The following is a 12,568-nucleotide window of genomic DNA, read 5'->3' on the forward strand; positions in this document are numbered from 1 at the left end:
GAAAAAAAAAAAAGATTTTGATTGCAAAGCAGCAGCACATTAGTCACACTTTCTCCTTTCATGAATCATCTGAACTTTCCACACAGAAAGCTCTGTTACTGAAGTCTTTAAACACTCAACAAACTCTTTTTATCCAACAAAATCTTTCTTTTTATAGTTTCTCTTTAGTCATACTCACATTGATGAAATTTAGTTTGAAGAAACTCCATCTTAGGAGACTTTTATTATCAGAAATGTTTCCGTGTTGAGTTGCATAACATGTCTCAGCCGTAGGTGGAGTGGGCTGTGAAGCCAGTGATTAAAGCTGCCACTCAAACATATTTTCATATATTATGGCAGCTTCAAGTGGGTGAAATCAAAATATTCCTCAGAAACCTGCTCCTGGACTTGTGAAGGTCACAGGACCCTGTTTGATATCAAATCAGACGTGCACTGCTGTTAATTCTCTGTGGATGGTGACTGTGATTTGTTCTAATATTTCCTCAGAATAAGTATTAGTATAAAATATTATACAAGGCTTATGAGTAGATAATATTTAAATAATTTCCACTAAATTAGAGACGGATGACGCATCTGTCCTGCAGATTGTTGTCAAGTCTCTTCTGCTTGGACGTGTCTTATACAGTCTGACTTTTCCTGGAAAGAGGGATTAGTCACTTTTCATTTAGCCGAGGAATAAGGAGGACGATGGTGTGTTTGTCTTACAGGACCTTTGATTTGCTTATCCATTAATGTTCTAATACAGTGGTTCTCAACCTTTTTTCAGTGATGTACCCCCTGTGAAATACTTATTCAGCCAAGTACCCCCTAACCAGGGCAAAGCATTTTTGGTTAAAAAAAAAAAAAAAAAAAAAAAAGACTTAAAAACAGAGCACTGTGCCATCAGTGTCTGATTTATTAAACTTTGGAACATTTTAAATGTTAATAATTCATGACTTAATGCAGGGGTGTCAAACTCAAATACACAGTGGGCCAAAATGTAAAACTTGGACAAAGTCGCGGGCCAACATTGATATTTATTGAAAAAATTGACCTAAACAAGTTCAAACGAAATGGAACAAGCAAAGCTTGATATAACTTAATATTGCAATCACGCAAAATCGAATATCAAATAAAACAAACAAACACATCAATGGCATTCATTTCTTCAATAAAATTTAAATAAAAATCGTATGTCCCTTTATTTTATATGCGGCCTTCTTTAAATTTAAATTTAACTTTAAATTTAAATTTAAACAGTAATCTTTTTCCACAGGCTAAAAATAAATGTGACAATAAAATAACAATAATAAACCAAACGACTAATAATAATATCCTTCAATGAATGTGCAGCCATTCAAGCCTTGGACTAGCAAGAAAAAGTGCATAAAGACAACTTTAATTTTTGCTCAGTTTGCTACACACTGATCTACTGTGTTCAAGCCAAAACACCAGCAGAGCATTCTGGGATTTGTAGTATTATTTGTGCTGTATAATAATAATTTGGTATTGCCTTACGGGCCAAATATAATTATACTGCGGGCCAAATTTGGCCCACGGGCCAGAGTTTGACACCTCTGACTTAATTTATTGCAAATATTTCTCATCAGTAAAATGTAGTGATTCAAACTAATGTAGTAAAAACAGTGAGCATATAACCATTTAAAACTATAACTGCTACGCTTCAACCATGACTCCATCTTTGAGTTTTGATTGACAGGTGATGCCAGGTGTCATATGACTGGTTGGGTCGAACCATCCTGGTATGGGGGACACTCTGGGTTTTAGGATCATCAAATTGAATAGCCTACTGAATATAAAATTCATTTTATGAACTTATACTTATATTTTCCTAAAATATTTTTTAAATAATTATTTTTAAAGGATTTTTGCATGGATGCTACTTTTTAAATGTATATTTTAAAATGTCACGTACCCCCTGGAGTGCCTTTACGTACCCCCAGGGGTACGCGTACCCCCATTTGAGAACCATTGTTCTAACAGACAGAAATCTCAGGCATCAACCAACAGCATTGCATTGCACCAGTTAATGAAGTTAATAAATGGTGAATTCAGCATCACGCATTTTGAAAATGTCCTGGACTAGAATTTTTTTTCGTTTTTTCGTGCTAGTAATGCTAGTGAAACTCCGAACTCTTTTCTGCAGCAAAATTTTTGAAAAACAGAAATAAAATGTTAAAGAATAAATACCACCGAAAGACTTTACTGTGATTTATTGAGCTTCGTCAGGTTCGCTCTGCAGATTTGAACAAGCATTCACAGGTGTGTTAATACATCACATGACCAATTATCACAGTCTTCGTTTTTTTCAGTCTTTCATCAGTTTAAATTTTGTACAAACCATATTATCAAACATTACATATGCCTCAGTGCACATACCAAAATAAACTTTTCAGAATACATCTCTTAGCAAGTATGGCATAATAATTAGAGTTAAACTGGTTACATGAAAACTCAATTCAGTATATAGAAGATAGAAGAAATAAATTATAGACTTTTTAGTCCTACTGCTGTAACTTGATGTCTCAAGGATCCTGTAGTGGCTCATCTTTCCCTAATGTTCAAATTAAAGGTCCAAGAAGTATTTGTTGCAACATTTAAGGTAATATACAAGGTTTTACTAAGAACATGTATAGACTCATACAATAATTAGTGTGTTTTGGTGTCTGTATCTACAGAGACGCTGATCTCTGCCTGTAGTTTTTATTCTTTTTCTGTTTGAAAATTTATGAGTGCACCCTGTGGGCACAAAGCTGCTAAAATAATGGACATGGCGCCCAAAGAAACCCGCCCATATGGTGAGGCGAACCACCCAGTGGACTAAGTTTGTTCCAAAACAAGAGTGAATCTGAGGTTCCCTTTTGTTGAGTCGGGGAGGAGGGGGCTGAATGTTGTGTGTACAAACAGTAAGCAACAGTTCATGCACAGTATCAATACAGAGCTCTTTCAAGTCGCATTGACTTTATATTGAATGAAGGAGCCTCCTTGTCATTTCCGTCTGCTACCAAACAACAGAAAGATGTTTAAAAGCGTCCATGTGGTGGGATGGACTAGCAAACAAACCACAACTAAGTTTTTATAAGGTTCCAAACCGAACATCAGCAAAAAGAACGGGAAAACTGTAAAGGATTATGTCAAATATCCAAATATAAGAGTCCCTACCTCAGGGGTGTCAAACTCAAATACACAATGGGCCAAAATGTAAAACTTGAATAAAATCGCGGGCCAACATTGAACAAATAAACCTTTTAATATATACCAAACATGTTTTGCTTTAACATTAAATATGGAACCAGCAACGCTTATAAACATACAATATATAACTAAATAGTGCAGACATGCAACATCAAATTTCAAATAAAAAACACATCAGTGTCATTAATTTATTAAATAAAAATTAAATAAAAATCGTATGCCTCTTTTCTATTTGCATCCTTCTGATTTAAATATCAAAATAAACTTTTTCAACAGGTTAATAAATTCTGCTTTTCTTTTCTCCATTTTTGGGAAGGGGTAGCTGGGAGACAGCTCTAGCTTGAGGTTGCTATGACGACTGTTACAGAGGAGCGTTTCTGGGTCCTGTCCTGATTGACGCGGCAAAACAACAGCAGGGCATTGTGGGATTTGTAGTATTAGCGGTAAATGCGCCGTATAATACCGGCGGGTCAGCTTTTATAGTACAATAATAAGATAATAATTTGGTATTGCCTCACGGGCCAAATAAAATTACACTGCGGGCCAAATTTGGCCCGCGGGCCAGAGTTTGACACCCCTGCCCTACCTCATGGACGCTAATAATGGACCAACACACATGATAATAAACAGATTAAAAGCAAGTCAAATCACTTTCGCCCCCACAGTAACCCTCTTGTTCGGCAGGAAACACTGAACATGGCTTGATAACGGCAGGAGAGTTGTACTTAAATGCACAGTACAGGACTCAACATTATCTAACACCTTCCTCAGCCTCCGTTAGAGGCTCCGCTCCCTTTTGGGGCCTCCCACACTAAAAATGTGTGCTGTCATGGTAATGTAAAGCAGCTCAGAGGGGGCTGCTGTTGCTTTTTCTGTAGGATTCGTCTCATCATTGAAGAGACAGTAAAAGCTGCAATGCTCTTTTGTGGCTATTTAACACTTCAGTTCAACTCCAACTATGTGTTGCACAGTTTGTTTGAGAGCAAAGTGGATAAAAAAGGGCCTTTTTGTTAAAAGAAAAGTCAAGTTTCCAAAAAATGGTGCAAGAGTCAGTAAGAGTAAAAGAGTAAGAGGACATTATCGACAGCATCTAGTCCGCATGGCAGCTAATAGGGCTGAAGATGACCTTGCCTCCATAATTTTTCAACATGAAAATTAACTTTAGTATGTGTTGTTAGGGCTGGGCGATATGGCCCTAAAAGAATATCACGATATTTCAGGCTATTTTTGCGATAACGATATTCTTGACGATATTACCAAATACTTAAAAAGATATAGAAAATATGATTTTTTTTTAGTCCGTATAAATAAATAAAAATCTGAAATGTAGTGTGAAGTGCAAATCTAAACAGTTGCCAAATAAAAAAAAATTTACTCTTGACTCTCGAGTATGAGCAAATAATAAAAATAACCATTTAGGGGTTCCGGGGGCATATTTTAATGACATTTTGTAAAGGAGAATAAAGGTTCTTGTATGTTTTATTTAAGGCATCTTATTTTGACAGTCTTCTTGTAAATTATGTGGTGGATTCTGTCAACACACTGTGCTCTTATTTTGAAAGCTGCATGCGTTTAGCTACAGGGAGTAAGTAGCTTTTTGTGATTAAAACAACTTTAACCACTTCATCAAGAAGTAGGAACGTCGCCAATATCATGATATGCATTTTTTTTAACCATAAAAAAATATACCGATACTATTGTAAACGATACGATATGGCACACCCCTATGTGTTGTTATTTGATAAATGCTTAAAAAAGGTCAGGTCAAGTAAAAATTGACATTAGGCAAGTAGATTTCTGACTTGGAGCAAATAAAAAACAAAACATTAATGTTGACATCCGTTTAATAGTGTTCAGTTGGACGTTTCTTCAGAGACAGACATTGAATTAGCAAAAATAAAAGACAAATAATTGCCCCACAAAATCACCCAAAAAACCTGACCGGTCGTCGTTAACCAATATATTCATTCATCTAATCGCCCAATCCTTCTGTATATGTATGTACAAACATTGTGTGTACTCAATATTTCCTCTTCTTTTTAGCTCAGATTCTGTGTCCTTCAACATCTCTTTAGCTGCTAAATGCTCCACTTCTGCCCCTAAACCACAGCTGTGAGTCCAAAAAACATTAAAAGAGCTGCCGATTTGGTGCATATTTCTTCTGAGTTAATCAGTTTAAATGACAACGTGTTTCCATTACAGCCGAAGCAAATTTGAAGCAAAATGTTGAAATGTCGCATTAAAGAAAATGCAAATTAGTGAGTTTCCATCAACTGGTTTAGAGCAAATAAACAAAGCTGCAGTAAAGTACTTTGGTCAGCAGGTGGCAGTGTAATGTATTTCTGTAGGCTAATTGGTCCGTAAATAGAGGAAAAGGAAGAGAGAAAACAACAACAAAATAGAGGTTGCTGATCGTACAACTTGGGCCACCCATAAGAGAAAATGGAGAAGTTTTTAGGAATTAGATTCAACTGGGAAACTTCTAATTGTTCTTTCATGTCAGAGGAAACAGCTGGTCAGTCACTTTAATCAGTGACTTAAATGTTTGCTACGTCAGAAGTGTTTCCATCTCCTGTTTAGCGCATGAACTATTTTCTGAAAAAGACAAAAACACCTTAAGCGAGCATAAGTTTTATCGAGTTTGATGTTTCCACCAAGATTTTCTCATGCAAATCTTGGAAACATAGAAATATAGAAAACTTTGATTTATGGAGTTTTTCAGCTACACAAGGGACATTAAACGTGAGGTAGATTCTCATCAGGCCACATTTCACTGCCCTGTTTCCTGATTTTACACCCTAATTTTCCTGTTTTATCTTCCTAGACCAGGGATGGGCAACTTAAATGCTGAAGGGGGCCACAGAGTTTCATCAACACTACCACAGGGCCACATATAGGACCATGCACTTAACCAGATATGATGAAACTGCAATTTTAAATATGTTTACAGTGCAGTAACTTAACATATTTCATGCTCAAATGCATGTATAACAGTATAAATAGGAATACAAAAGGTTTGAAGCAAAGGTTTTTTCAGTGCAAGAACAGCAGACCAGCATTAATTGCAAAAAGTAATTTTGTACATTTTTACACTGCACTTTTAAGATTTCATGCTCAAATGCATGTAGTTGTACTGAGGGCCACTTCAAGTGTGGGTGCGGGCCGTAAGCGGCCCCCGGGCCTCCAGTTGCCCATCCCTGTTCTAGACCAGTAGTTCTCAACCTTTTTAAGTCGCGACCCCCAATTTAACATGCATGTTGTCCGTGACCCCTGATCACCTTATATTTTATTGTTACTTTTAATCTAAGTCCTTTGCTAATCAGTTTAAAGGTCCATTCTGACCTCCTGAGTGTGTAACAGTCAGCTTCAAGCCAGAGACTCCTTGGAAAGTAACAACTTGATACTGTGGGATTTGTCAGAAAATACATAAAATTGCCCAAAAAAAGAATCAAATTGACCACAAAATGACAAAAAATGACCACAAAATGACCAAAACAGACACAAAATGATCAAAAAAAGACACAAAATGACCAAAAAATTACATAAAATTAAGCAAAAAAGGACTCAAATTGACCCCCAAAAGACAAAAAATGACCCAAAAAAGAAACAAAATGACACAAAAAGACACAAAATGACCAAAAAAAGACAAAATGACAAAAAAAAGGCATAAAATGACCAAAAAAAGACACAAAATGACCAAAAAAAAAGACATAAAATGACCAAAGACTAAAACACATTAACACTTTAACACAGTGGAGACAGAGCTGACTTCCAAAATGATTTGGCGACCCCCAGAAATCAGCTCGCGACCCCAATTGGGGTCGGGACCCCAAGGTTGAGAATAGCTGTCCTAGACTGTACTGAAGATGCTCTGAATAAAAACTTAGTTAGATGAGGTGGCATATGAATAAGAACGTTCTAACATGCACCTTTCTCTTCCCCACCAGGTGTGATTATTGTGCCCAGCGCTGGCGTGGGCATCGTCCTGGGCGGCTACATCATTAAGAAGCTGAAGCTGGGAGCTCGCGAGTCGGCCAAGCTGGCGATGATCTGCAGCGGCGTCTCCCTGCTCTGCTTCTCCACACTGTTCATCGTGGGCTGCGAGAGCATCAACCTGGGAGGGATCAACATCCCCTACACCACTGGGTGAGGAGTCAAGTCAAGTCAAGTCAAACTTTATTTGTAGAGCACATTTAAAACAACCGGGGTTGACCAAAGTGCTGTACAGATATCACAGTTGCAGGAAATACGGTAAAAACTAAAAAACTAAAATACATAAACACAGTGCAACAATAGAATAAAATCAATTAAAAATATAATAAAATCAATTAAAAATTTAAATAAAATTTTGTTTTCGCAAGATGTCCACTGAAACTTGATTAAAAGCCAGGGAGAAAAAGTGTGTTTTTAAGGAGGATTTTTTTTTTTTTTTTTTGTGTTCAATATCTTTATTGAGTTTTTCATATAGCAAAAACAATAACAAAAAAAATAAAATAAAGATAAATACAAATATAAAGCAATCGGCTGGAGAAACATGAATGGAAGGTTATGACATGTATTCAAAAAAATAAAGCTGTAAAGATTCTGCTCCTTCGCATATATACAGCATGTCATTATGAGTAGCCAAATATACATTACACAAACCAGCACAGACAGCCACAAAAACAAACAAACAGAGCTGCCTTAGACAAAAACAACAACCATAACAACAAGAACCACAGGGGGTAAGCCATATCATACATACATTTAAAAAAAGAGATCATATATGATCCATAGAGATAAGTGGGGGGAGTCCCCCTAGAGACAGTATCCACAGAAGCATCATATTATCTCACTTATGGTCCAACAGGCCCTTCAACACAATGGCAGTTAGTCTCGTACCAATATAAGTCAGGAATGAGGACCAGATTCTAGAGAAAGCTTCAGTCATACATCTGGACCGATATGTTAAATATTCCATGGGTAATATATCAAAAATAACTTTATGCCATCCAGCTATTGTGGGGGGTTTACAGTCTATCCACTTCAGCAATATGTTCTTCCTTGCACAAAAAGTGAGAATAGAGAAGAGTCTTTTGGAATGTGCACTTTTAAGTTGTGTGTCTGCCAGTCCAAACAGTAGACACAACGGGTCTTTTTTGGGTTTAATGTCAAAAATTAGTTGTAGTCGGTTTTCTACATCTTGCCAGTATTTATCAATATATCTACAAGTCCAGACACAATGAATAAAACTCCCCACCTCGACATTACACTTAGTAAGGAGGATTTAAAAACCTCAAAAGATCCTGCAGATCGGATGTGCCAGGGCAGGTTCTTCCAGAGCTACAAAGGCACGGTCCCCTTTGGTTTTTAGTCTGGTTTTAGGGGCGGCCAGTAGCAGCTGACTGGAGGATCTCAGTGTTCTGGCAGGGGCGTGGATTTTAAGGCGCTCGGTCAAATATTGAGGGGCTAGGCCATTAAGAGCTTTAAAAACAAACAATAAAATTTTAAAATCTATTCTAAAAGCAACCGGGAGCCAGTGCAGCGGGAGGGGGGAACCGGAGGGCTGTGATGCATCTCTACTTCCGACAAGGAGAAACCACGCCAGTGCAGTGTCAAGGCCATCTGCTTTGTGTCTAATCTGAATCGAAGGTTTACGCTCGAGTGTTTGGTGTGCGGTTTCCACAGTGATGTGATTGTGGAGGAGAGAGGGAAGGTAGAGATAAAAGCTGGAGAGAACAAGCAGACAGAAGTAAGAGATAGACTGCGGAGGATGAGTTAAAAAAAAAAAAAAAAACACACTCCCACAAAGTAAAAAAAAACAGAATTATGAAAGAGGCTGAAAGAGAGAGGCCAGGTGGAGACAGAGACACAGCCTTGGACATCTTTGTAACGTCATCTCGACACATGAATAGCCTCTTTCTCTCGCTGCTTTTCCTTTGTCTGTCTTATTCTCCATCTCTGTCCAAGCTGTTATGTTGACCCACTTAAACACACTCCTGTTGGAGGCCCAGCTCGTTAAGATAAAGGTCGTCACTAGGGCTGCTTTTCTCACTTCTGATATGCATTCTTAGTCCTATTTACGTATTCATAGATAAGGTGTTAGAAAACCTTCCCTTCTTTGGACTTTATGTGATTCAAGCTCAAGTATTTTTGAGATATTGATGACAAATGTGAAGTGTTTTCGGTCAAAAACAGTTATTTTCTTTTTTTTGCGATCAATTATTTTTATTTTCAAAAGAGAAGGGCATGAAACAAGTCAAATACAGTAATACAACAAGTAGTATTCACTTCCCTTTAAAAACTTTTTCAAATTTTCAGGTGACGTTTTCATTCCAAAAGAGTCAAAAAATAAGTACACTACAGGCCAAAAGTTTGGAAACAACTTACATTTTCTGTTCACAATGTCTTTCTTAAAAACCAGTATGGATTCTTTGGATTTCTGGATGTGTTTACTGCATGATCATACTTTATCTTTATTGAATTGAACCATTTTCCTCAATTGACCTTTAGTTATACATTGAGGTTACCAGACCATTGCTGAATAAATGTTAACAAAAGAAAAGAAGTTTTAGGGTTGAGAAGATTTGGAAGAGTCACAACTTAATTGAAAAAGTAAAAAAACAAATGCATTATTCCTGTTAGCTTTTTTGGCTTTTGAGAGTTTACATAAAAACGAAAAACCCCAAAAAATCTCAACTGTGTTCATACTCTGATAAACTACCACAGAACTGGCTCAAATTGAAGCAGCTGAGTAAAGAAACAAGAGTACAGATTTATACATTAAGGAAAGAAGGATACACAAAGTCTAAGCAATAAAAAGCCAAATACCTGATAATTATAGTAAAAATGTGTTCTAATAAGTGACTCTTTATTTATTTTGTTGCAAAGTATAGCAATGACTCTCTGATCTTTTTTGTACAAATTTAAAAACTTAAAAAAAGCTTAAAAACTTTTGGCCTGTAGTGTGTATAGTTTACTATAATAACAAAAAGCAGCTATCAAAGTTATCTGTTCATGTTCTGTATAATATAAGCATTATCATATTTACTATTCAATTAAAATACATTAATATGTTATATTTCTTAAAATTAATGTTTTGGAACACATCATGTAGTGTAAATGGAACAAGTGAACAGTCTTTTAAATGTGATTTTTAACCTCCAATTCAATTCAGTTTTAGTGAAAACCATATTGGACAAACAGGTTATGGAATAATTAACAGATCAGCATTAAATTAATGAGCATTCCATTAATAATTTTTCAAGCAAGAATACAACATTTAGTAGTTTTTGCTCCTCAAGTAAGGGTGCAGTTTTTGTCATACATGATAGTTAACTTAATATTTTTCAGTTTGTGTCGAACAAAAGAAACACTTTTACAGGGTCAGCTTGAGCTGTTGAAACTTCTTTATTGGCATATTTCACAGTTTTATTGTCAAAATGAGTCATTTATTTATCAACAAGATAAGCAGCTAATTAATCTTTAAAAAAAAAAAATGTTAGTTGCAACCATAAACAACAAAATTGGATCTTTGCTATGAAAAAACTTTTTGTCCTACATTCATTCATAAATGTGCATTTGTTTTGTCATGTTTTGGTGTCATGCTACATTTTTGCAGAAAAGGTAAATTAATTAGCCTGGCTAACACCAGACTAATCTCAAATGAGGTTTAGTCTGGAAACCAGCCGTTCATTTCTCCGTAGAGGAGGTGTGGTTTACGATCCTCCGGAGCCGTTTATTGGGCGCTTAGAATGTCTATCAAAAGCGTCTGTAAGTAGCTCTTAGCCAATCAGATCAGTTATACCAGATGATGTAGTAGAGCAACAGAAATGGATGTTTGTTGTGTGTGTGTCTGTGAGAGAGTGTTGCTTGCTGCTTTGCTTCTCCAGTTCTCGCTTTCTGCAAGATTATTTATTTACACGCTTTATTCCCCCTCATGTCATTCAGCCACACACATCCACTGATTTTATGGGCAATAAACAAGCTGCTGGGGGTCTCTGGGGGCTCCGCTGTCCCCCGGCTCGTAGCCAGATCACCGGTAGCGGGGCTAGCGGCGCTAATCACCGGCGCTAATGTAACGCCGGTGATCTGGCTACGAGCCGGGGGACAGCGGAGCCGCCGAGAGACCTTTCAACTTTCGCTCTAAACTATTTAAAACACCGTCTACAGCTAAAGAGAGTTTCGCGTCTGCAGCAGCCATGTTGGATCCGTAAGAAAACTCCAAGCTTCCGTCTGCCGAGTAGTACGCGTCATCGTCTTGCCATCCCTCCCCGCTCTGTGATTGGATCCCTAAAACAGGGCTAAGAAATGGCCCTGGTTGCCAGACTGCCTGGAGGTTCGAAATTAAATTCGATCGCGCAAGGCAGTATGGGTATACCCAGGCTAAAATAAATGATCAACCACAATAAAACCATCACTGACTTGTAACAGCCATTAAATTGTAGTAATGTCAGATTTATGGCAAATGGTAAATGGACCTGCACTTATATTACATTACAGACTGCGATCATTCACCCGTCCACACACATTTACATACTGGTGGCCAAGCCTACCCATTGGGAATTCATTCCCATATTGATGAACGCAGCATAGAGAGCAATTTGGGGTTCAGTATCTTTCTCAAGGATACTTCAACATGTAGGCTGCCATGGTTGGGGATCGCACCACCAACCCTCCGATCAGTTGACAGACGCTCTACCCACTGAGCCGCTGTGGTGCCTAAAAGTAGACGTTTTGAACCAGCTCTCTGGGGTCCCTCCGCTCAGCTCTCGCTGTGATCCCGGGAGTAAACAGGGTCTTTGACAGCTTTCACTTCTATCACAGACATCCGTTTGCTGCCTGCATATTGGCCTCTCTCCTATGAAATCATTTCCCGGTGTGACAGAGTCAGTGGTAGTTTTTATCTGCCCATCTGTGGCCGGCGACGTCGGGAGGAAGCGAGTGTTCAGATGGGTGCAGGATAACAGAGAGCAAGCCAGTAAATGGAGGCGTTTTCTTTTGGACGGAGCGTCCTGACAGCGATTACATGGCAACCATGGAAAATGTCCAAGGACAGCTTGGAAGAGACGATCTCTGGCTGACTGCCTTCATTCTCTCTCTCTCTCTCTCTCTCTCTCTCTCTCTCTCTCTCTCTCTCTCTCTCTCTCTCTTTCTCTCTCTCTCTCTCTCTCTCTGAGTCTGTCTGTCCTCTTTGCCCTTCTCTCTTCATTTTAGCTTCTGTTCCTTTTTAATGCTTTTATCTTTTTTCATTTCTCTCTTCTGTCTTTTATACATTATCTTTTGTTCTTTTCCCCTTCGTCTCATCCCTTCATCGTTCGTTCTACTTCTTCCAGTCTGCCTTTTTCCAGCATCCTTTTTCTGTTCTTCTTTTTACCCTCTAATCTCTCTCTAA

The 12,568-nt window shown here is 37.8% G+C and overlaps 1 protein-coding gene across 1 annotated transcript in view; it reads left to right on the top strand.

The window, feature by feature from the left end:
* LOC131980342 (solute carrier organic anion transporter family member 5A1-like) overlaps positions 1-12,568 on the top strand; it is a 66,200-nt gene that overhangs the window by 39,354 nt on the left and 14,278 nt on the right. The window contains exon 6 of the mRNA XM_059344566.1: positions 7,143-7,341. Within this exon, the coding sequence (XP_059200549.1) occupies positions 7,143-7,341 (199 nt within the window). The remainder of the gene's footprint in view (positions 1-7,142; positions 7,342-12,568) is intronic.

The sequence above is a fragment of the Centropristis striata genome, chromosome 11, assembly GCF_030273125.1.
Source record: "Centropristis striata isolate RG_2023a ecotype Rhode Island chromosome 11, C.striata_1.0, whole genome shotgun sequence".
NCBI lineage: Eukaryota > Metazoa > Chordata > Actinopteri > Perciformes > Serranidae > Centropristis > Centropristis striata.